This window comes from Chaetodon trifascialis, chromosome 14 (genome assembly GCF_039877785.1).
Source record: "Chaetodon trifascialis isolate fChaTrf1 chromosome 14, fChaTrf1.hap1, whole genome shotgun sequence".
Taxonomy (NCBI): domain Eukaryota; kingdom Metazoa; phylum Chordata; class Actinopteri; order Chaetodontiformes; family Chaetodontidae; genus Chaetodon; species Chaetodon trifascialis.
In genome coordinates this window covers 16,783,860-16,810,209 of record NC_092069.1, presented here as the reverse complement: position 1 = coordinate 16,810,209, position 26,350 = coordinate 16,783,860, and the positions used below count along the sequence as shown (strand labels likewise).

The 26,350-nt window shown below is 42.8% G+C and overlaps 1 protein-coding gene across 2 annotated transcripts in view; it reads left to right on the top strand.

Moving 5' to 3' along the window:
- rcan3 (regulator of calcineurin 3) overlaps positions 1–25,840 on the top strand; it is a 41,821-nt gene extending 15,981 nt beyond the window's left edge. Inside the window, exons 1-4 of one of the 2 annotated variants that reach the window (XM_070978853.1) lie at positions 1,737–2,023; positions 17,982–18,155; positions 19,341–19,512; positions 22,475–25,840. In XM_070978853.1, coding sequence (XP_070834954.1) covers positions 1,937–2,023; positions 17,982–18,155; positions 19,341–19,512; positions 22,475–22,629 — 588 coding nt within the window. In that variant the 5' untranslated portion in view covers positions 1,737–1,936 and the 3' untranslated portion in view covers positions 22,630–25,840. Of the gene's footprint in view, positions 1–1,736; positions 2,024–17,981; positions 18,156–19,340; positions 19,513–22,474 lie in introns of those variants that run through there. The other variant, XM_070978852.1, reaches the window with a different exon arrangement.
- Positions 25,841–26,350: the final 510 nt, after the last annotated feature.

Below are 26,350 nucleotides of genomic sequence, written 5' to 3'. Positions count from 1 at the left end.
TGAAACAGAGGGAGGGGCCGAGAGAGAGGCATGATCTGAGTGATGGAAAGATGGTTTGTTAGGATATTATGCAATGCCCTAATGTCTGTGGGAATGGTTGGTCTTCAGCTGAAGTGGAAACTCACACTGTACCATCATAATTAAGAGGGAAGGAGCAGTGGAACAGTCGGCTTCATCAGCTGCTTTATAGTGAGTTATAAAGAGCCACAGTACAGTTAATCTCCAATCAACAAGTCAGCACTAAAAGTAAACAACCGCTCACTAAGACGTTCTTTTAAAGTTTTCATATCTGAGGCTGTCCGGGATCAACGAGGCATCTGCCCCCAAGACTCTGATGTCTGTTAACTCTGTGCGTCTGCTAACAGCGTGTAGGCAGACAACGGCTTTGACGCCGAACGCATCAGCGTGACCGTCATGTAAGCATGTTGTTTGTTCTTCTGAAGCCCATGAAGCCATGTCAGCTGAAGGCAGCGCTTCCTCCAGAGCATGCGGCTGACAGGCATGGTTATGCAATTACTGTACGCCTTGACAGGAAGGAACAGTGCTGTGGATGTCTGTCGGTGGGCCAGTGATTTGAGATGATGATTTATATAAACCAATATTTTATGGTAAAACTTTCCGTTGCAACCTCCTTTGCGTGTCTTTAAGTTGTGAGCAGTTGAATCAAAGAGACGTTTTCCCTTATTAGTGTTCATTGACTACGTTTTTGAGTCCTCAAAAATCAAACATCACAGTGAAGATGAATAAAAAATGCTTGTTTCCTATCCCAGTAATAATAACTGGTCTAGAACTGATACAGTTAATCACTGTATTGATCAGTCAGTCGACAGAAAATGAATCGTCAATAATTAATGATTGTTTAAGTTGTTTATCATTTACACTCTCAGCTTCTCAAACTTGAAGATTTGCTTTCTTCTGTGTTTCATAACATCGCAAACTGAATCGGCCCATCCTGCTCTGGACTGTTAGAATGACACAAAATGTATTTTTCCTTGTCACCTTGTCATTTCATAGTCTGGAAAATGAATTGATTGAAAAACTTATCTATAATTGAAACACTGGTTTAATGCAGTCCAATAAATACGACCTTCCATATTTCAGTTTCTGATGTGATTGTGTCGAATGGATGTTGAATTAACTTGATGGCAATTTTTTTAAATAATACATGTTGCATTAGGTTGCATCATTGTTAGATGTTTGCATTATTTTGTCCATGTATAGCTGCAAACTATGCCCTCAAATTTTCCTCTGACAGCCTTAAAAAAATTAAACATGATCAGCACAGTTACTGTAGGGCTCTTACACTAGATTTGACCTATGAGATGTTCCTGGTATTATGTCCACCCCCTGCAGTGTTGCGTTCAATGTACTGCGTGTATGTAAAAGCATCATTCAAAGGCATCAAATGTAAACAACCGGCTCTGTCGGAATGCAGGGGGTGAGTCAGGGAGACTCTGCTTGATCCACCGCGTACAGTTTGGCGGATAAAGCTGAATTTTTCAAAACGGCTGTGACACATTTTTTTTTTCTCAATCATCTCGGTGAACATAATTCATAGAGAAATAGAGGGAAAAAGCGGAATAAACCGGACCGTGAATTCTGCAGTGCACGGTTCGTCAAGCTGGAGTGGCGTAAAACACGACGAACGTGAGGATGGTAATGACGTCAATGTGGAGCCAGGGGGAGGGCAGGAGAGGGAGGGAGGGAGACAGAGAGAGAGAGAGGGGAGAGTTTTCGCGGCTGCTGCAGCATCACTCCCGTCAGTGCAGCGAAGAGTCCAGCAGCAACTCTCTCAGCTGATCCAACCCACCAGCACAGTCCGCCGGACGCAACCTCAACTTTGTGGGCCCGATCGACTCTTTTCTCTGCGACCTGCTAGAGAGGAAGAGAAAGACTTTTACTCAATTTCCTCTTTTTTTCCCAACCACGAAGGGGAATGCCATCGATAAATATGAAACTGGAGATGGTGACCATCATCGCCTGCGAAGTAGACACCGAGGTGTTTACATCAGACAAGATGCAGGTACGGTTTTCACACCCAAAACGCACGTTGCAGCGAAACGCTACGCTTGTGCCCTTGTGATGCGGTTGTGCAGCAGTTTGCTGGGGACCGACTGCATGCTGCCCTGTGCAAGTGCATGCATGTCTTGGTGACATTGATTGCAGCTCTCCCTCTCCCTCTCTGTCAGACGAGGATTTTTATCAATGGGAGCCGCAGCTCGCCAAGACGCACGCCCCGCGCCGCGCGCACGGCACAGTGATTGACGCTGGATGAATTGCAGAAATGGGTAGACGCGGCAAGAATGGGACACACACACACACACACACACACACACACACACACACACACACACACAGACAAAGACACCAAATGCGCCAATCGTTGGTATCGTGTAAGTTCTAGAGCGTGAGGTTTGGGGAGATGATGCGCAAGTTGACCGAGAGGGTGTGATGAATTGTCCATGCAAGGCACATGCAGAGGAAGAAGTGAGGCAGTTTTAGACGCAGTGGCAGACAGACCCTCTTCTCCCTCTCTTTATCTCTGCTCTCTCCTCATCCCAGCAGCATTGCAGGTGTACGGGGTTAGATGGAACAACGAAAATGGATCCGTAACAGTCCGAGAATATTATTCTTAGAATGTCACATAAATGCTGATATGCTGTAATATGAATAATCCAACCATAAAGATGCAGGGTTTGTGTGAGTTTCCCCCTCTATTATAGTATTGACTAAAAATTGACTTAAGGTACATTTAGGCCACTATAAATTCATTATTGACTAACCTAAAGACTCTCTACAGTCATATTTTATTGACTGGCCCGAAGGCAAGGCGCAGGTATTCGATATGCAGCCTGTCAGTCACAGGGCAAGGAAAGCAGTTGCACTTGAATGTGTTCAAAGTGAGCCCTGGGACCCCACCTTTGGCAGTGCAACGTGCCAGTTTTGGGGCTTAAAAGGCCACACAGATGGTCTGCCAAAGCTTGGCTCGCCCACTAAACCCTTTGGAAATTCCATGTCAGAATATATTCCCTCACCTGCTGGCTGCTTGTCTGCTTGTCTGATTTGACTCATCACCAAAGACACGGAAAGAGACGCAGAATGGGGAGGAATAAAACCAAGTGCAGCTCTAGAGTCTGACAGTTGAATCACCTGAAACCCTGATCATCACGGGCAGCCAGTGGTTAGTTTGAGGGCCATTTTCTGGCATCGACACACAATCATGTATTTCTTCCTCTGTGCCACTCGCTCCCCAGCGCTGATGCGCTTGGGTGCGTTGGAGGCTGAATTCAGCTATTTCTTGCAACCAAAAGCAGCAGTTTTTCAGCACCCAGTCACCCCACCCTCATCCCCCACAGCACCTTGGTCAGCCATATTTCATCACTTTTTTTAATTTGCAACTCCTTGTGTACCACAAGCCTTGCACTAGCTTCCCAGGGGATTATGTGTGTCTATATGAAACGTCCTCGTGTCTGCGATGGCATGAATTGCACGTACAGTAAGAACGGCATGTGATCGTAATTTGATGTTACCAAAAAATAACCTGAGCACGTGAACATAAACAATGCGTGTCAGCCAGTGATCCACCCTGTGGTGTGCGAGCCAGGCAGCAGCTGTGCTTGTTCCCAACTCTCATTACACTTTCTACCCACTGCAGATCAGCTACGGTGAAAGACACCAGTGTGACGCCGTTCAGTAGTCCTGTAATTATCAGATAGCTGTCGTCATCTTTAAGATTTCCCAGGGACTGTGATGGAAAGAAAAACAGCTGTAAGGGTATATTGTACAACCTCAGGGATGCTGACTGTGCAGGGTTTCTGCTGTATAAACCGATGATACTCCTGATCGACACAGGACTTGCGCTGGCAGGTTGAGACTCGGCTCACACTTGTCATTTATTTCTGTCTGATTTTCTTTGGTTAATGAAACCCGGTTAGCTCAGACAGGCTTCACGCGGCTGCTGGACAGGCCAGTCGTCACTGAAGCTCCCTGTCAGGCAGCTCTTATCAGGCCACCTCTCCCAGACTCACCCAAAGCAAAGGGGGTCTGAGCACAATTAAAAGAGCAGACAGAGGGCTGACTTTCGAATGACACAAAGAACACCACTAATCCTGGTTTCTGGCACACAGAGAGCGATGGAGAGCGCTGGGGGAGAGGGCAGATTAAAGCAGGGCACGTGGGGAGCGGCCGCCGATTGAGCTCACCTCCGTGTCAGCCCCCGCTCCTGTTCTTATTATCATTCAACAAGGTCTGAGCCCGTCTAAGGCCCCTGTTTTTATTAATGCCTCCGAATCTGAAGATGAGACACAGTAATCACAAGACTCCTGTTTTGTTGCAAAGCACTTTGGGTGAACTAATATGTGGATTGCTGCTATTTATAGAAAGATTAGGCACTGGTGCTCGAATTGGCGACATGAAGGAAATCAGTGAATGGTGGGTTTTTAATTAGAGGAGATGCTGTGTGACTGGCTGTGGTGTTTGGGAGCCATTGTTTTGACACAGTTGAAATGGCTTGCCCACGCCTTGGCTCGATCCCCGCTGGTTACATCATTAATGAGCCAAACACAGAGGCTGTGGACAGGGCAGGTTGTTGTTGCAATAATGGCAGAGGTGGTGGTACAGTAGGCTTTCATAGGAAGGTGCTTTATACCCATGCTGGAGAAAACAGAAGGGCTATTGTTGTTGAAAGGTTTAGCCAGGCCAGCGCTGTGGGCAGACGCTGTCGTATGTGTACGTTCGTCACAACACCGTAATTACCTGGAAAATCTACCGGCATCAGCAGATGATAGCACAGGACACATGGTGAAGGTCATAGCATGTTGGCAGGCAGTGAATGTATTACAGGACACAGAGCGTGACGCAAGCCTTTACACTTACCTTGTATGCCTGATTCAGCGGCGTCATTTAATCTGACTTATTTATTTATATACTCACCAGTTTGACAGTTGCCTGTTTAGTCACTGTTTTATATATATATATGTGCATTATTTGCCAGCCTGTCAACCTACTCTGTCCTCTGATAAGTGCCTCTCTGGCTTCAGTGTGTCACTGAATTAAAGGTGTTTTCATTAGGAAGCGCTGGGAGAAAGCAGGACTTTATGACCCAGTCACACTTCATTACAGAGAATCTTGTTAAAACACAACAGAGACTGCAACAAAGGACGGCTGCGTTCAATTTAAGTTTGCTCTCCCACACACAGCACACTGTAGTAACACTGACACAGTCACACACTCCAACCACAACAGTGAGTCAGCAGACTCACACACCAACAAACACCTCTGTCAGCAAACACACACACACAACTCCTCGGCGAGGACGCCTGGAGAAGTTTCCGTCCACCTGGGTCACTTTCCGCTGCTGTCCTCTTGTCCCTCTGACTGTGTGTCCCTCTGTCTGTCACGTGTGTCATGTGTCTGTTCTCAGGCTTCGTCGTCACAGAAATTGTGCTTGTTATGAGGAAGGAGAGATTTGATGACTAATCTGCTTTTTGTAGTGCAACAAAACTGGAGCGATTATGCTGACGCCTGCCATGTTTTCATTCTTCCCCTCTGTCTTTTTTGATAAACCTTATATAACATGTTGCCAGTCCCTTTAATTTGTGACGGCTATTTTGAGCAGCTAAGCAGCAAAGCAAGGTTCAAAACAATGCATCGTTTTATGCGATGTGCACTCATATCGAATGTGGAGTGTTCACACTCAGTCTTTTCAGGATGCACTGAATTACTGGCTGTGTAAAGGGTAAAGGTTAGATGAGTGGATATCGTTTTTAATAATTTTGCAGGTTATTTTCTCGATTAATCACTTGACTAATAAAATGGCCATCACAATGTCCTAGCCCATGGTGACATTTTCAAATTGCTTTTGTTTTTTTGTTTGTCTGACTGTTTACAACCCAAAGATATTCAGTGTATTATCACATAAGAGAAATAAAAGCAAAAAATTGAGAAGGTGCAACAAGGGTATGTTTGGCATTTTTGCTTGAAAAATGCCAAAATGTTTGCAGGTTCATTTTCTTTCAATGGACTGATCAATTAATTATCTAATGTTTCAGCTCCAGGACAGGTCTTACTCATATTTTTTATATTACAATTAAGTTTTAAGTATCATCCCAGCCAAGTCCTTGGCAGATTTATTACCTGTCTCAGTTGACTATCCTCTGTAATCAATCATTGGCCCTAAAGTAAGATAAGAAAACTTTGCATTACATGAAATGAAGATTTGTCTTCAGTATTCTGGCAACACAGTTGTCCGTTCAGTTAGTCATCTATTTTCTCTGGGATGTTTTATTATTTATAGAAAGGATACTGACAGACCTCTCACTCCACACTCATCAAACATGAATCAGGTCTGAATTTTGATATGATCCAGGTCCAGCATCTAAAAACACTGTTGTGATGCACTCTGACCAGTTGTGGAGGTGAAGGCAAGAGGCAGAGGAGCAGAGGCAGGACAGACAGGATGAATGTAGACGGCGACAGTATCATGTTCTGTGCTAGTTGGAAACCAGATCTCCGTCTTGGCAAGGTTGAGCGATCCTGGGCCAGAGCAGTGGGCTCAGGTGTGCCTGCTCCCCCAGTCTGGGCACTAGGCAGGTGGAGATGGGCAGCTCACATCGGCCTGAAACCTTAGAGAAGTGCTGGGGCTCAGGTGTCAGCTAAAGGTTAGCGCTGTGTCCGTTAGGGTGACGTAGAACAAAGGACAGTCTCCTGGGTGGGGTGTCTGGTTACAATGTGGCCAAGACGGCACGACTGTGAAGTGATAAGATTAGAAGCAAAGAAAAAGGTCTCGCAATGGAATGTAGAGGCACACAATTTACTCGCCAAGGAAGTAGGTGGAGAAACAGCGTCACACAATGATTGGCCTTTGTTATTGAAATTGCTGGTCGAACATTGTTTTCCTTTCAGAATTTCCAAGAGAATTTCCATCACAAACAGCTCTACAAAGACAAAGCAGCTTCAGTGCCCAAAATAGCAATGCCACACCAGTGACCTTAAGAGAATACAGTAGGGCTTCAGACCATTGTCTACACCACACTGCAAGCTAAAGGTGAACTTTATGAATGCCGTGTGAAGCAACGTTCACATTTTTAAGTGCATATATTCTGACTGAAATCAAGGCAGTTAGTCAGTCCACAGAAAATTAATCAACTACAGTTTTGATAATTGAGTAGTCAATTCTCATTGGCTGGTTTCAGCTTCTCAATACATGAGCGTTTTCAGCTTCAGCTTCAAAATTTTACTTGAATAAAATACTTTCATCAAAACATACAGAGTAGCAAAAGTACCATTATGCAGGATGTCCTGTTTCAGAAGAACATGTAAAATATTATGGGATTGTAATTGATGCATGAATGGACATGGTGCTGTTGGTAAAGGTGGGAGTAAATTGAACTACTTTTAATCGTGTGGTTCTGCAAAGTAGTGAGTATCTTAAGCTTTGAAATAAACCCCTGTGCAGTAAAGAGTAATATTTTGGAGCGTCTTGGTAGCTGAATGGTTACTGCGCATGCTGCATAACTGCAACGTCCCTGTCACTTTGTTGTATGTCGTACCCTCTTCTGTCTCTCCTCCTTTCCTGTCTGCCTCTTCAGTCTCACTCTGTCCAGTAAAAACAAGCTAAAAATGGCCCAAAAAAGTATGTCTGAAATATAAAAAGGAGCAGAATTATAAAATAACAGAGTACAATACTTGAGTACTTTCCATCACTGTACATGATGTCTGACACTGTCCCATGACATCATTTACATTATGCAAGCTGTGCGGCCGTGCTTGCACTTTTGCTCCAATAATGCTCTATCATCATTAGAGCTGGGTGCTGCATCACCACCAAGGTGACGTACTGATTGCAGGCTGACAGATAAAGAAAGCCCCCATCTGTCCATATGCCGGTGTGGTCAAAGTAAAGAGCGGTAGCATCTCTTAGCTACCTTATGTAATGTTGTGTAACTCTCTGGATTACCATCGCTTGTAAAGTGTGTGAATCTGTGTGGGCGACTTTGTGGTCATACTTGCATGTTAAGAGTGTGTGATGTAAGGAGAGTGTGTGTGTGTGTGTGTGTGTGTGTGTGTGTGTGTGTGTGTGTGTGTGTGTGTGTGTGTGTGTGTGTGTATTTATGCATGCATGTGTGTGTGTTCCACTGAGGCCTAAGTGCTGCTGACTAGGAAAAGATCCTGTCTCAATACAAACCATAACGACCAGATTGGTGGTAATAGGATTAATGTGTCCCCTCATGCTGTAAACTGATTTCAATCTCCCTGCTGTGGACACACTGTCCCGGAGGGAGCGACAGTGTAGCGCCACAGCGCCGGCCCCTGTCGATACCGCTCCCTGCTGGAGCTATCGATCCCACTGTAATAACACTTGCCCCAATCACATTTCTCCCCAGTGCTTATGCAGCCCTCACAATGTGCACAAAGCTATTAATCATGAGTTGTTTTGGTGTTTTGTAATACTGAGGATTTGCTGCTATGCTAATATTAATGGCTGCTTTGACAGAAGCCATGTTTGCATGTGTGTGTCGGGTCACCACACACATAACCTCAGCGTTTATCCACTGGTATTAAGGTTTTTGTTCTTTGTTTTGTTTTTTTGGTAACGCATGCTAAGTAGACAGCAAGCTAACTGTAGCTTACAGTCGCTCCTAGTGCTGAACCACTTGCCACAAACTTCCAAGTTAAGTGTAGAGCCAGCAGTGGTGTAACATCACTGAGCAGACTATATATACATGCCAAAAGCATATTTGTATTACTCAACACAGATCAAGTACTCTTGTTGCTCCAGACTCTTTTAATAACTCCGGAGGTCTTCTGAAGCAATAAAATGACAGGCATTTTAAATACATAAGCAGATATTTTCGTTGTAAAATTAAAAATAACTTGGCTATTTCTGGCGTCGACTTTCAAGACAACGTTCATTTGTTTCTGCTGTGCTCACTATGTGTGCAGGCCCACAGCTATGCAGCCATCTAAACACAGTTCCAAGATGAGACTGACCCTTCAAAGTTTATTCTGGAAGCAGCGGTGTAGGACAAATTCACTGATAGTGATTATAAATGAGAAAAAGATGAGATATCATAAACAATTATAAGACCGAAGGTATGGTAAACATGACTTCTTAGCATAGTAACAAGAGAACTGGAGTCACGAATGTGCAGATAAACTGTCAAATTACTTATGTTGTCCCTGCTGGGAAGAAAAAATCATCAGTTAAAGATCAACATTAAGCCTCCACTGGAAGTACAGCACAGTAATTTATCCAGTAAACACAAGACTAAAAGTACAAAGAGTAAAATACAAAACAGTTAGCCAAACAGAATTTTGATGTGAGCAACACTAGCCTGAAGGTGTGTTCAGACAGAAAGTGAAGCAAATGGTAACGAATCCAGCCATTAGCCCGTTTACATTTACATTTATTATGTAAATGGTAGCTTTAAGCTAGCTACCAAAGGACTGCATGTATCAGTGTGCCAGAAACACTGGATCTTTCTGTTATTTCCCTCCAGCCTCTCTCCTTTTTCTTCTCATATCTGTGAGTTTATGAAGCAGATTCTTAAAGTCACAAATATTTCACTCAAGTTGAAACATTTTGAGCTTACGCAGATGTCAAATCGCATCAATTTGTGCTAAAAAATTGCTTCACTTCCTGTCTGAATACACAAGGTTGTATTAGCAGTGCTTAAGTCTCAGACGGCTAGCATAACGGCTAGCTTAGTTAGCGGTAAACTGATCGCAGAGAAACTAAATTGAAAACTGATAAGCCAGCTATAATAAAAATAGTGTCAGCAGATGGTGCTCCAGAAAAGCTATTGGGGAGTAGATAATTACTTTTACTTACTAGTGAGTATTTGTGTGGGGACAGGACAAAATGGTTGCTGTAACAGTTAAACTGCTAATAGAGCTATGCTAGCAGTGGTTGCTACTCGGAAAAGAACATCTAACTGAAACTAACAGCTGAATCATGAACAGGCTGATTAAGATGTGTGTGTGTGTGGTTCTGCATTGTAAAACAGGCATTCGTGCAGCAAGTAATGGAAACATCTTCATATTTTGAGTATTTGTTTTACTTTCAACAGCGTTGTTAGTAATGTTTGGCAGCCGAAAGGTCTGCTGTGTTTAAAATATAATACATTTTCTTGTCATAAGCGATAGCTGTAACTGCACACAGACATGATTGCAGTGGAAAGTTGGCTCTGTTTTATGGAAGGGTCATGGAAAAAATATGGAATGGGATAAGCAAAAATGTGCCGGAACAGGCATGTGTGCAGGTATGAGATTTATCATCCAGCTCCGTCTGTTATCACAACAATCTGCCCTGGTTCAACCTCATTATACTGGTTCCAGTTCGGCCCTAAAGGAGGGGGGCGGTAATTAGAAATGATGGTCTGCACACTTAAAGAAATGAATTTGCTTAATTATTCCAACATGATCTATTTTTAGTGTAACACTGTCACTGACTCACCCCGAGGCTCCGTGGCCTAGTTTGTTGGTTTTCACCCAAATCCCATTCAAGCACGAGGGTCTGGATTAGATAGTGCTAAAGCCGTGCACGTGTCGCACAGAGAGATGAGTGATTCGCCAAAGGAAAAAAAAAAAAAACACAGAATAACCCTTCTTTACGTCCCAATTAGGCCCGATTAATCTTTTCAGTTTGATCCAAAATGCCAAATGGTGTAATTCAACATAGAACTAAACTATCTTGTGGATTACAGTCATGGATTTTTGGAGTGCCAATGTGATTTAAATACTGTACTAGCTTAAATGAGAAACCAGCTCAAAACAGATCATTGTGACTCAGTCAGTGAATTTAAATGCTGTGGCTGCAGATTGCAACACGGACAAAGCATGTTTTTAGGTATGGAATTAGGACTGCAGCCAATGGCGGTTTTCATTACAGTTTAATACACAGACTATTTTCTCAGTTAATCCCCAAAATCAATGTCATAAACGAAAAAGAAAACAAGTAAATGTTTACATTTGAGAAGCCCTAACCTGTGAAATTAGGGCTTTTTTAACTTTAAAAGATTCTTAAACAATTAGTTAATTTTATGTCAGTCAGTCAATCAATTAGCTATTGATGAAAGCTTTTTTTGACTTCTTAAAGTGCTATTATGTAACAATCTGTGTTGTTCAATTCCATTCCAACAATCCAAAAGCTTTCAGAATAGAGGTGGAGAGGTGACGTAGATGTGATTTTTTTGCCTTTTTTGTGTGTGTGTATAGTATATTTTCAGGCGCACGTTGACTTGAATACGTGAGCCTCAGTTAATTCCCAAAAAAAGCACAATGAGGTGACTACAATCCTGAAAGTCGACAGCACTTATTGGAGCTTTCATTGAGAATTACATCCAGGACCTCGTATTTGTGTGGACAATTCGGTGCAACTGAAATTGGATTCATGTTTATCCGCCATTATGTTTCCCGTGCTAACAGAACAGGATGGACCTGAAGCTCTGCTAATTGTTACTGATCCCTGCACGTTGAAGAAACGCAATCCCTCCTTTACATAAGATGGGAAAACACTTAAGTCATCTGTCGCAGGGTTTCACCTAATTCTGCTACTTAACCTGAAAGATGTGTGAAGTAGATATACTGTGAATGCTTTCTCATTCCTCTGCTTTATCTCCCCGCCTGCATCCTGTTTGCCTCTGCTCTGTTCTTTCAGTCACTGCTGTTTATTGTTCTGCCGCCTGACTTTGCCCCAGATGAAACCCTGTCGACATCGCCCAATAACCCTGCGCCTCATCCATAAGCCGACTGATCTTTTGTTCAGATGATTGTGTGTCAGGACCACAAGCCGACTCTGTGCTTGCTGCCTCCTTGTGCCGCTGAATGTGAGTCATGCCCACAGACATGTCCTGTTGCCACCGCGATGACAGCCTTTCCATTACCGTCAGGAACATAACTGCCTCATTACCCAAGAGGCAGTCTGCTGAAGGATGGCCCTTCAGCCACCACCGCAGTGGCTGCACATCACCAGCGAGCTTTACATCCCTCCACATTGGATTTTTATTGTGCTGCGTAGCTTTCTATTTCTTTGCATTCATATATTTCTATGCAGTTCAACTGTTTTTTTGTGTTTTCCTCCTCCAACAGCATTTTTTGAGCTATCAGGAGGACGTTGTTTACTGTAAACCATGATGTTCGTTGTGCTCTTGCAGCAGCTTTTTGGGTGTATGGGGAATAATATTCTGGTAAAAGAAATTTCTCATTTAATAAAAAACAAAAAAATGTGTTTTTGGGTGAAAATTAGCAGAATCCAAAAACTCAGAGCTGAGTATATTTCCCTGCTGATGCAACAAGAAAATATTTCCTTTTGTCATTTTTAATTTACTTTCCTCTAGGGGCCCCTTTGACAGAGCGATTAGGGAGCACTGCTTATAGGCTGATTGCTAATCGTAGCAGCGTCATGGTTCACAAATGGTTGCAGCTCACACATTCATCTATGTTTCAGGGCTCTGCAAGCTCACATGCTCATGTATGGCTCCAAAGTATGGCAGTTATCTTCATTAATAAAAAAAACGTCAAAAGTAACATGAGAGGAAAACATGTCATGTGCAAATTTGGTGCCCCGACTTAGCTCAGTTGTGCAACAGCAGGGCCAAGATGAAGAGACAATGTAGGACAGGAAAGGAAGGGAATTTAACCTGGTGAGGTTCACCCTGGCTGTTATGTAAAGGTGACATGGAGAAGCATGCGGTCAGCAATAACGACAGCAGTTGCCTTTTCAATCAAGCCGAGTTGTCAGCTATTTGAGAGCTGTGACTTCACACCTCTGCCTCTGGACGGCCTCCACCCCCGAACACATCAGATTTCTCTTATTAGATGAACAAAGCCTGCGAGTATAACAGAGGCTTTAATGTGAGGAGGAATCACGAGGATGATGTTGGTCTGTGAATCGTGTTTTTTCCCCCCTCATCTGTTCTCCAAACAGATCCAGCTTTCTCTTGTTTTCTGTTACCTAGCTACTGCGTGTGAGATAAATCATATTTTCGTCCAGCGTCTTCAATAGATGTTGTCGTCTGCCTTGTTGAGAATGAAAAACAGGAACATGCTGTTCTCTTCTCCTCTCACCTGTTGTCCTACAGCTCTCACTCGCTGCAAATACAGTTGTAGCAGGTGCTGGATCAAGCTGTGTGTGTGTTTGTGCATGTGCGTGCAGTTAAAACCAGTGCTGACAAACGAACAGTCGTCCTTCAGTTGTGCTTAGATTGTGATGGTGCGACCTCCCACATTACTTCCCTCCGTGGACTGTGGACATGCCCTCTGTGTGAGTACAGTACATGTGTGGACAGAAATAACTAATTGTGGAAACACAGAGTCCTGAACACATTGTGGAAATCGCATACATGCTAACTCACTTGCTGAGTCTCTCTCTCACATGCACAGAGAGAACAAAGGGAGTGCAGCGGGTCACCACAGGGAACATTGCGATGGCAGATGAGCAGGCCACTTCTCGGCCCCGTGTAACCGAACACCCCTCTCCTCTTCCTCATTTCCCCCCCTCTTCCTCCTCTCATTCCCTGAGGATGTCCGCTCATAGAGACCACATAAATAAGTGATCGAGCACGCTCACTTGTTACACACCAATCAGCCGTGGGTGTATCAGCATCTGTGTGCGGGGTTAAAAACAAACAGCACATGCTATTATGGAACATGATCCCGGAGCATTCCCACATCTCTCATGCCAAAACATCAATTTAGGTTAAGGAAGTACCCACTACTGTGTGTTCACGCGTGCGTGTGTGTGTGTGTGTGTGTGTGTGTGTGTGTGTGTGTGTGTGTGTGTGAGAGAGAAAGAGCACCTTATCAGTTATCACACATGGAGTTTGATGACATGTGAGTCATAGTGGCTGGCTAAGGCTCATGGAAAATTCAAGTTTTGAATAAGGGTGTAAGTGGGCTCAGCAGATATGGGCCAAACAAATGCCTTGTTGTCAATCTTAAGCCCATTACAATTAATTAGAAGAGTCAGCAATAGCTGCTTATTGTTAAATGCTCCGAAGTTATGTAGGAGTTTGGTTGTAATGCTGTTATGAGTTTAGATTTTTTTTATTTTAACATGCACAAACAGAGTTTTGGCCAAGATTGTATCTTCAGATTTTTATTTTCCCATGCAGACACCTGAGACCTTTTTTCCCTTGTTATAGCATTTTTAGCTAATTGTTTTGCTTTTACAGCCTGCAACAGCACTTTTTGGGTTCAATCTCACCATTCACATCAGCGTCCTTCCCAGACACAAAAAGCAGCTGTTCTCAGTGGAAAAGCTCTGATAAACCAGTTGTACGCTACTTTCCCTGCAGATAGACAAAGTTAGCAACTAGCCAGTGAACATAGTGGAAAATTTAGCAGCTAAACAGAAAGATTTTGGTTACGAAATCTCATGTCAAGAAACAAGGCCGGGACCCAGAATGCAGAGACTGATCCAACGAAAATCTCCACAAAGTGGGAAAAAGGACAATGCAGGCTGAAAAGGCTAACTATGAAAAAGCAAAATGGCAAGACCAAAAGGGTCGCTTTCCTAAACACAAAAAAAATCACCAATACCGGGAATATTCTTACAAACAAAAAAATCACCTTTGCAGGGAAAAAGCGACACAATAACTAATGAATAAAAAAACTCGAGAACCACAGGAGCTGGGAGCGCGGAGAAAGGCAAGGCAGAACAGCATGGCAAGATACACGCGAGCAGACCAAGAAATCTTCTGGCACTGAGCAGGTGGAAGAGCTGGCTGAAGTAGTCAGCGGCTGATGAGCTGATGCCGCTCAGGTGTGTCTCCTCAAGTGGCCAGGAGATCGACCCCGCCTCCCTCCACGCTCCAGCACTGCAGCTGAGGAGAGTGGGAGGAGAAGGGAGAAAACAGAGCAAGAAAACAACACTGCACCAGATCGAGACCACCACAGATTTTATCAGGATTTGGTGGAGAACAAAACAGAGCTAAAAGTGAATATTGGCCGTGCAAAAATACAACCTCAAATGAATGCTAATATTGCTCCGTATCTACCAGATATGTAAATCATATCAGCTCAGCATGTTTTGCTGCCCCCAAGAAATCAATGAATGCAGATTCAAACAGCAAGACTGTCCATTTTAGAGAACGCTGTCTTAGTGGGTCACTGAAAAGTTTGCCGTGCCCACTTGAAAGCCGTTTCTGAACTGTTCTGCTGCAGGGTTTGTCCTGGTTTCTCTGGCATCAACAGGGGCACAAAACACCAGGAAACCTGACAAAAAGAGACACAAAAGAAAGACTTTCATTAAAGGGGTGATTGTTTCAATTCCATGAAGTTTGGGGGACTCACAAGAGAATGATAACAACTCAAATCTGGCTTGCAAAGGACGACCCGACCCTTTAACCTCACTAATACAACGTTTGGCTTGGCTTCTTTATACAAAATTAAGGGAAGGATGCTATTTGGTTAACTGCTGTTTTGCAGTGGACTCTGTCGTCTGTGGGGGTGAGAGAATCAATTTTAAATGAGCACACTTAACACTTGGCTGTCCCTGTACCGTGGTGAGTCACACTCTTCCCTCTCCTCTGGCTTTTTTGGATTGTGGCGTTTTTATTCCAAAGTTCGTCTGTAATTCTCCCCAAAATGCATAAAAGGAGTCAAGATATTCACACATTCCTGACTTGACCTCTTTTCCCCTGCTTCATTAGAATGCACCTTGTATGGTGAACTAGAAACCTGACTAAAAATGGTATCAGGGAGCCTGGAGGTGAAGTCAGCTCTGAAGTTTAGCCAGCTTGCCCGAGGCGTTTAGCAAGGGAAGACCAGATGCACTTACATGGGGAGAAAAACTGGAAATAAAACAAGAAGGGAGAGAGGGGGGATTATGAGTAAAAGCATTAATCTGCTTATTTTTTAAATGCAAATTGTTTTACCACAGTGTACGCCACACTGCAGCATAACTGTGGTTCACAGCTTGTTCAGTCATTAACAACTCTGCATGTGTCAGACAGGGTGATGATGTGATTTCTCCGCAGAGATGCAGAATACACCCTGTGTTTTACAGCATATTGTCATACTAACAACTGCTAAGAGTACTGAGTACTTATTGTAGTTGTATTGAAGTAGAAATCCATCAAGGACTGCAAAATACATATAGTATACATATAGTAGTAACATTGTAAGTTAGTGTTAAAGGATTACTCGATTAATCAGTTAATGTGAGGATATTCTGCTTTGTCTCGTCTCACAGCGAGTCAAAGATGATTTGGACACTTTTTCACTGTTTTCTGATGTTTTATAGACCAAACAATGAATTGATTTAAGAAGAAAAAGGGACAGATTATTTAATCATCAGCTAAAGTGATGCACAGATTCCTGTGTCCAACCTGACTTTTACATCAGTTCTTGTGATGGACACAAACTGTGATGTACAGCATTAAATCCTAGTCAGTGTTAATGTTTTTAAATAGAATAAGATAAGACCAGATGTTCATGTTTCAGAGTTTTTTATTGATTCATTAGGATGCAGGACACACAGACAGATCTGAGCACTGAGACCTGGTGTCTGCCATCACTAAGCTGTCCCTCACATGCAGAGACAGATTTCACAGCCGCCTTTGCTCCTTCAGGTAACGCACACCCTTTCCATCTGGTGAGAGGTGCTGTGTCAGCCGAACAAGGGGAGTGTTGTGGGAGTATTTCAGTCTTAAGTTTCCCACTGGCTGAAAGAGAAATACCATAATTATGGACTGGTTTGACGAGGCACACACACCAGTGGACAGCGGGTACATGAATGAATTAAAGGACACAGGAAAAGGCCGCAGTATGATCATTTGCCTGGCATGTTGTGATTAATGTCTTTGCACAAACTTTTAGTGCAAAGTGACGGAATTTGCTGGGTGATAAGTACAGCTGTAATTGTGTTGCAGGGTGGACATGCTGTCCGTCTTGATTCTTGGAAAGAAGACTTGCTTTCAGGGTCATGTTTCTGCCTGTGCCGGGAGACGGTCGGCCAGGAGATAAAGAACGACGCTACCGATTACTCAGAAAGCAGCTTTCCCGGCGGGCTTTTTCCTTTCGCCCTCCAACTGAGCTGTTTGATTGAGCTCACAGCTGAGGAGGACAATTTGATGTCCATGGAGAGGACAGGGTGAAAAAAAACACAGGAGATGTGGGAATATGTCATATGGGTATAGTTAAAGACAGTGTGGTGCATAAAGAGGGGGTGATAAGAGAAAGGAGAGAAAGAAGTAGAGACAGGGAGAGTGAGAAAAGAGGACTGTGAGGCAGACAGCATCAGACAAGATTGCAGCAAAATGACGGGAAGTTGGAAATCTAATTTCCCCATTAACTCAAGAGCAAATGAAATGGATGGAAAGCAGTTAGTGTCACGTCTGATGCTCAGACAGACATGTCAGTGATTAGCTGGTACCCCGAAATTTTAGCTTACCTTGAAATGTCTCACCCTTTCACCCAAAATCTGAAGGTAGTGCAGAGATGGCATTGTTCCATAGAGATGGAAGGCTTCTGTACAAAGTGAGGGTACGGTCATAAATGTGTGAAATATGATGATCATTCTGCATTCGCTCACGTGTGACTGGACCCTAAAGCATGTAAAATAGATGATAAGCTGCTCCAAGGGACATTTCACCAGAGAGCAGCAGCTCCTCTGTGTTGCTAGCTCTGAAGCAGGCAGTTCATCTATGGTAAATCAACAATTCAAACAATCAAAGGGTTTTCAGCTTCTCAGATGTTCGATAAGGGTTTGTTACTTCTCTTTGTTTTGTAGTTGTGTAACTTGAGTGTCTGTGGGTTTTGGACTGTCCGTCACCACGGCCTCTGGGACATGGTAGCAGACATTTGTCACTGTTTTCTTTTAGGGGATGTAGAATTAATTAAGAAATGAAAACACAGATCAGTGGATAATGAATGCAACCGTTGACAAGACATGAAACAACAACCTGCTCACTCAGACTTATCTTCAAATCCATCTCTTACAACATTTTGTATTTTTCTCCTGTTTTTACCCTCCGCAGGAGAGGTTCGAGGCGTTGTTTAGGATCTACGATGAACAGACGACTTTCCAGATGTTCAAAAGCTTCCGGAGAGTCCGGATCAACTTCAGCACCCCAGAGGCCGCTGCCCGAGCTCGCATCGAGCTGCACGAGTCGGAGTTCAACGGCAAGAAGCTCAAACTCTACTTTGCCCAAGTGAGTGTCAGTGAAGGGGTCTGGGAAAGGGCAGGCAGGGGGCCTGGGACATGGACCATCTAAGGAAGAGCAGGGCCTATGGACAGGGAAAGTTACGCTGTAGTGCATCATTCATGCGACAAGCACACACAGAAATCCACCCACACAACAGGGACAAAAAAAGAGAAAAGGAGGCTCTCCTCCTCGAGTCCGTTCACTTCCTGTCTTTCTTATTCATTGTTTTTTTGTTTTTCTTTTTTTGCTTCTCTTCTGGAGGCCACACCTGACTGCTTCCTCAACCCACCTCCTGTCAGACCTCATCAGTCACATGATTGAGCACCAGAACAAATAAATTCTTGATTTCTCCTCCCGTCGTAGTGTTTGTGTGTCAGTCTGATGCCTTTGGGGGAGACAGGGAAGCAAAATAAAGTGAAGTGTGTTTCTAGTCCAAACACAAAATAAGAGCTGCATATATCTTCAGTGCTATGATGAAAATGTGATATATATTGCACATATTCACTAAGATTGGAGTAGGTGGGAGTTCAATAATCTGCAGAAGAAAAGGTGAATAAATTTAGTTGAAAAGCACAAACTGTTGGCAGATAAACAATGTTTCAACTATATTTCAATGTGAAGCAAGTCAAACAACCCACTGAAAGTCTCATCATCACACACAATTTAGCCCAGATGCCTCGATCTTATTTGGCCTGCAAATCATCAAATTCCTGCTTCCTGGGAAACCGTGAATCAACTTATAATTGTTGCCCATTTTATCACAAATACATCACCAGCCGTGACCCCTGCTGCACCTCTCAGTACTTTGATGTAAGAGGATTAAGGATTTTACCGCTCAGACAGATGCCACATGTAGGTATTGTAATTATGGCAATTGGCAGCTATCAAAATGCCAAAATCTCTTCAGGAGCCTGCAATTTGAGAATAAAAAACTCAAGCTGTGACTGCAGCTAATTTGCTCTTCGTGCACGTAACTATCAGGAAAAAGTACGGTTTGACCCAGCTTTGTCGAGCTTTGCATGACAAAGGTCCGCTATCCAGTGTGTTGAACCAGTGAACCATGTAGAGATTCGAATTACACACATGAAGTATTCTTTCAGAGGAATTTAAGAGCTTCACTCACTTCACATCCCTTTGATCTTCTCATTAGAGCACAGCAACCTTTATCAGTTGTCATCTCCTCTCTGATAGGTCCAGAACGGAGACGAGGACATCGACAAGTCGTACCTGGCCCCTCCCCAGCCCGTCAAACAGTTTCTGATCTCGCCGCCCGCCTCGCCACCCGTGGGCTGGAGCCAGAGCGAAGACGCTACGCCCGTCATCAACTACGACCTGCTTTGTGCTGTGGCCAAGCTAGGACCTGGTCAGTACTGAAGTTTGTGCAGTGTGCTTACACGTATATATCGAATACACAGAGTCAGCATGGAGGAAACAGTGTATAATGAAGGTATGAAAAAACCTAATTTGACTCAGTCATCTCTGAACAGTCACCAAGATAGAAACAGGAAATTATTTCACACTCCTCAGCAGGGTGTTATAGAAGGTTATGAGTCGAGGAAGCAATTTCACAAAGGAATTGAGGTGAACATTGTTGAATCATCGCTGATTTATTCTCGACTTCTCCTGCGACGCTCCGCAGTAATGTCTGGGAAGTAGTAGCAGGTCTAATTTGCCCCATCGCAGATGCATTTTAATGTAAGATTGCAATTACATGCCCATACAATGTCATTATGAATTGAGTGGCATTTTAAAATGGATCATTCTGTGTGAAATAGTTGTCAGTGCAGGATTTCCTGCGCCGTTGTTACTCTGCACGTGGTCTTGGTCAGGCAGCAACAGGGAAAAATGAATAAATAAATCAGCTCGAAGCCTATGAATTAAATCCGCAGCTCACCATCCGTCAGCGTCAAGGGTGCTTAACCCCCTCTTGCTCTGATTACATCAATTACTCTCAGGAAATATGCATCAGTGCCAATATTGTGTGATGTGTATGAATATGCAAAATATAAACTGACCGTGCTCTTCACATCTCCTAGCGATTGTCTGGGCATAGCTCAGGAACTGTAACCAGAAACAGTGTCGAGCTTTGGATTTCTCCACGTGTTGAAGTGGTGTGTTTGAGGCTGTGGTAAAAACGATACTCTGAATTTAAAGAGTTTGGAAGGTGGTATTTTCTTTTTAGCCTTTCCAAAGCCAAAAAAACACAAGAGCTAAAGTGTAAAGAATGAATTGAAAAATGTTAATCTGCTCTAACGCCAGCCACAGTTGTTAGCATGTCTAGCTAACTTGCTCACTACCAACAATATAGCAAACAAACATTATTTCCATGGCCAAGCAGCACACCATTAACTAACTGCATTAGTTTTGCAGGTTACAGTCCCGCTCTTTATTAAATTCGGGCAAGTTTAATGAATGAATGAATGAATGAATGAATGAATGAATGAATGAATGAATGAATGAAGGCTTTATTTCAAACATGTGAGAGTAGTACAAAAAAAAAATAGCAAAAACAAAAAAACAAATGAACAAATGAAAACATTTAATTGAGAAAAATTGTTCAAAAAGGAGTAGGAAGAAGCATTAGCTTACACTGAAGCAATTCCAGCCAACATTACTCGACAAACTCAACAAACATATATCATGTCAGTTATCATTTTAAGCCGTCTCTGGTAATGTTAAATTTGAAAGTATGAGCAAGCGTGCTAAGCGATGTTTTTTGCTGTTCCCATCCCGTTACAATTGTAGTATCGTATGAAATGTGCAGGCCGCTCAGCTCAGCACGCTTACATCTGGAAGGTTTTTAAGATCTTTCCCAGCAGCCTCGCTCCCCGGCTGCTTTCCTGCTCAGAGATAACGTCGCTGCTGTCTGCCTTGTCGACAAGATTTCAGATTGCAGCAACCTTTACAAAATGTCACCTAACACACATTACAAAGGTGCGCCGTGTCCACAGTGTCTTTCCCTGTTTGTGTATGTGGGTCTGCTCATGCTGATGAAGTGGAAAACCTTGGGACTGAGTATTCACTTGAACATCTTTTTGTTTTTTATCATCAGCAAAAAACACCATTAAACTTACAAACATGCTCACACACAAACACACTGTCCAGCCTAGAGGATCACTTTCTGCACATTTCAGACACTACCATGGCAACATGAGGCATCAGTATGGCTTTGTTGTTCGCCTCACGTCCCGGCGTCTAAAATCAGATTAGTGCAGCGCTGCAGCACAGCGCGCTGACTCCCTCTGTCAACTCTCTGCGGTAACAGCAGGACTCCATTCACTGTCCGTCTTTCTGTTTGGCACCACGGTGAAAAGCGACTCGACCAATTTCCTCCAGTCTGCCGGCTGTCTGATCTCATCGCCATGGCAACTGTGATACAATCTAGCAAGTGTATGTTTTCAGTGTGCGTCCGCCGAGTTTGGCACGAGGAAAGCCTTTATGTTTTCTCTTGAAGCCACGTCCTTCCACCTGAACGCTGACCTGATTCTCAATGCGATGGAGAGACACACAGTGTACAATACATTAAACAGTGAATAATTAATTACATCATCGGTGTATTATTTCAACCAGGGTGGCTCAAACTTGTCTCAGTGTACTCATTTGCAAGCAAAAGTCATTCATTCAAAGTTAAAATAATAATATTCAAAGCATTATCAGCAATAATCAAAAGTGAAAGCACATCTCAAGACTATTATATATTAAACCCTGAATTTAAATGGTCTACCTTCACACACTGTTTGGTAGTTTAATATATTACTGATCATATTTTAGAGGCTGATCAAAGGTTGGACAATCGTAATCTGCACTGCACTGACTGTAGCCGTCAAATAAATGAAGTGCAGGAAAAAGTAAGATATTTCCCTCTGAAGTGTGGATAAGTAGCGTCAAATGGTTTCACTAAAGCATAAAGGACATGGTCATTGTTGTTCTCTATTTTTCACGTTATCAGCAAAATTCCATTAAAAGAACAAACCAACCATGTAGTAATCTCTGTCCAAACACTGTCTGACTGATCCCAGTCCCAGTTCCCACTGAACACGTAATCTTTACAAAGCAGTTTCATTTTTTAGAAGGCTTATTAATTTCCTCAAACAGCCGGGTGCTGTAGGTTTGAGCAAACAGTATAAAAACAGGAGTAAATTGTTTATTTGTTGGGGACTATTTTCAGCTGCATATTAATACACTTTTGGTGCTCCAGTATGTAAAATGCGAAGCTCTGGCCCTTATTAGGATCACAGTACTTTCGTACATGCACCACTACCTCTTAAATCTTTTTGGTCACCCTTCCTCTTCCTCTTTCCATCCCTCCTCTTCCTCTGCTGCAGGTGAAAAGTACGAGCTCCACGCGGGGACAGAGTCCACCCCCAGCGTGGTCGTCCACGTGTGCGAGAGCGAGACGGAAGAGGACGAGGCGGCGCGGCCAAAGCAGCAGATCGTCCAGACCAGACGTCCCGACGGACCCCCCAAAGTCTTCAACTAGAGAGGCCTCCCCCCGGCACCGGTGCGGCCCCCGACCGCCCCTTAAACCCGCAACACACCTGCCCTCTCTCTCTCGTCTCTGCACTCACAGAGAGCGTTGATGCCCCTCATTTCAGTTCAACTACAAGCAAAAACACACCAACAAACATTGCTCAAAGACGGTGTTTGTGGGGAGCGTGGCGATGGAATGAGGCGGCTTGAAGGGGATTGATGAGAATCACACACACACTCATCACATTCTGCGGACAGTGTGGGGAGCGGCGGGCATGCTTTGCCTCCACCCCACCAACCCCCCTCGTTTTCAGCAAGAGGGGTCGTAATACCTGTCCCAACGCAGGCACCTGTCACTTATCACACACACACACGCACACACTCAGCTCTCATTGCTAGTCCTGCTCAGTAGCTTGATAGTTAGCTTGTTAGCTTGTACCTCTCCCTTCGTCTCACGGTCATGTGTACAATAACCTTCAGTTGAGGTATGTGCATTACCTCTGAACAAAGACATTTTTTCTTCTTTTTTTTTACAAGAAATTGTGTTTTCAGGTTATATATATACATATATCCATATGTACATATATAATTTTTTTTCTTTTTCATTCATTTTCATATCTGCTGGTTTGCCGCTTCAGCTTGCATCAAGATTGAGTGTGTGATGTTCCCGCTCTTGTCTGCATGTATATACCGAATTACAAAAAAATACGTACAGAAACACAAATACTAACGAGATATATCAAGAAAAAGGAACCTATTTAACATCACACACAGCACGAAGCGCCATATGTGACTAACAAAGTTGTGGTGGTTGTTTGACTCTTTCCTTTCCTGCTCGTTTTCGCTCTTTGTCTTTTTTATTTGGAGAGGTGTTGTTTTTTGCTAAACTACTAGATGTGTATTCTTACTATGTATTTGATACCCCAACACTTTTTGCATGCTTAGTTACTTCTGTAGATGAGGAGCTGAGGTGTTTTTTTTTTTTTTTTTAATTTGTTGTTGTTTGTGATGACAGGGAAATAGTGTGACGCTTTTGACGCCAGTGCATATCCCCGTACAGAGTTTAAAGTGACGTCTTCAGGGGGGAAAAATGGTTTTCTTGTGAGATTGACAGTTCAGTCTTCAACTCGTTGGGAAATTTCCATTTGTCGCTTTTGTCGGGTTTTGACGGATCAGAGACAGTTCATCCCCCTCATTTTCTTCAAGGGGTCCGGGATGTTGGTTTTACTTTTCTGACTCCGTTTGTTGTAATTCACATCTTTAATGTCTCGGTTATGTCGTTTGATCAAACCCACTTTCTATGTGTCGGGTTTTCTTCTGAAACCTGCTACTGCTTGTTTTGCACTGAGTATCTTCTTGATATCTCCAAGCAATTGCGGGGCTCTCGACCGTCTCCTGCTGCGCATCTGAATACTGCGCTGCTTCTCGCTGTAAATAGCAGAGCGGTAGATTTGTGGAAATAGTCCTTTTAGATTTTGTAGTTTACCTGAAAGCATTTTGCTGAGAAAAGGGAAAATTAGGTAGCCTCATGAGATATCAACCAAAGCATTTGCTCACCTCATGTTGTCATGACAAAACGATTTTTCTTACTCAGAGACACTGATGTATGTTGTTCAAGTGAGAGAAAAAAGAACATTTTCCCAACACCACTGCAGTACTTTCAATGCATTATTTTTGTCTTACTTCATATGAGCACACACACCTTCTTGCAGTATATAGTTCAGTGGAAACTTGAACAAATCACTAAAAATCATTAACTCACTTACTTTAACCCCCCCCTCCCCCCACTCCCTTTTTTGCATTAATTGTCCCCACATTCCCGTTCATATCAGTGTTTCACCGTCTTATTTAATAAAATGTCAGTGCTTTCGAAGCAACATGAACAAATGTTCCTAACAGGGCTTTTGGGTGTCAGCGGTGAGCCTAAACCTTCTTTGTCATTAGGCAGCATGAAATCTAAAAAGACTTTTTTGCTATGTAACAATATTAGTACGCAAAAGACAAGTCCGTCTGCATGTGAGCACTTTATTGTCTGTGTTTTGTTTGTTTCCTTCACATAAAAAAGTCTCTCTTGAGACAGTAGGAAGCACATTGCATTTCTTCTCTGTTTCTTTCTAGTGTTTTTTTTTGTTTTCTTTTATCTCAAGCTGAACACCTGGTTAGCCTTTTCACCAGCATATTGCAGTGAGTGAAACACTCCACTTCCTTTTTTGCTAGTGTGAACCTCGGATGAATTTCAGGCCTTTTTGGATCTACGCGAGTGTGCTACCGTAAAGATGTAGGCAGCGCAGTGCAATTATAGGTTTTAAATGAGGCAGGATGACACTGCGAAACAAAATCAATGTCTTTGTTTTCGTGTTTGTCCACAAGAAACATTCATCTTATCTTCTGAGAAAGTTAAACAGCTCTTTGAAATGCACCATGTTGGCAGAGTGCAGTTTTACTGGCGCTACAGTAAAGCTGTCACAGCAGATTGGTGGAACTACTGAGGTGGATTATGATGAAAGAGGAAGCAGCGAGCAGCAGGAGGACGACACTCGTGAAGATTTTTTTACTCTCTTCGGTCATGGTGTTTAAAAGCGGGTGCATTTTGGTCACAGTTGAAATGAAAATGTATATTCATGTACATATGCCAAGTGTTTTTTTTGTTTTGTTTTGGTTTTTTTTGGTTTTCATTTTTGTTGCTGAGGCCAGTCCCAGTGTGCGGTTTGTTACGGCTTCTCTTGGCAATGTTGTAATGAAAAAAGAAAAAAAAAAAAAAAAAGTACAAAAATGTGAAACAGTAAGTCCTGAAGATGCTCAATCAAAAACCAACTGTCATTGTGTTGTGTTCAACATGGACTCTGTTTGAATGTTTCTTTTCTTTCTGGGGAACGTCTGCTAAAAAGGTCAATAATACCGTTTGTCACTGTTGTACTGTTTCTGTTGAAATATGAATATTGTGTCTTGTATTGTAGGAATCCAGAAAACAAAGTAGCAAAACAAGCAATAATTTACAGTTCTATAATACCAGTATGTGTATTTTCATGTTCTGTACTTATTTCTCAGAGATGGTCTCTGTCTCTTACAGTATCCGCTTCTATTTGTGTAGTATAATAGCCATTTGTTTCACATAGAGAAATACATAAAGACTTATTCTTAAAAGCCACGTTTAGTGTTGTTTATTCTAGGTTTTGGGGGTTTTTTTTACTGTTGGAATGCAAATACACGTATGAGAAATAGGCTGTAAATGTGGCTCATTTATTACACATTATGTTCATATTAGCACAAGTCCAGTTTCATATTTTATGAGAGGTAATTTCATAAAAATCTTTTAAAGAAGACAGAGTATTTTTTATCCAGATGAGCAGATGGAAATATCATCAAAACTGCAAGTTTTGCTAATCAACGTTCTTGGTTTTTAGTCATGCTAGTGATATGTGTTTAGTTGGTAAGCACTAATTAGCTAATGTTAGCATGCTAACATGTTAAACTAAGATGCTGAACATGGAAAACATTATACCCCCCATGCACCAGCATGTTAGTATGATATGTAAGTTTTCACACTTTGTGACAGTGACTCAAAATGCCTGAATCCCCCCTTGGTTTTGGTATTGACTTGTATTCCACATAAGGCTATAAATACACAGAAAAGCCTTTATCGCCTCAGTGACAGGTATTGAAATCCTGCTGTACAATGCCAGATTGGGGCACTGGTACTGCCACTTGCACTTTGCACCTCATATTTCCCC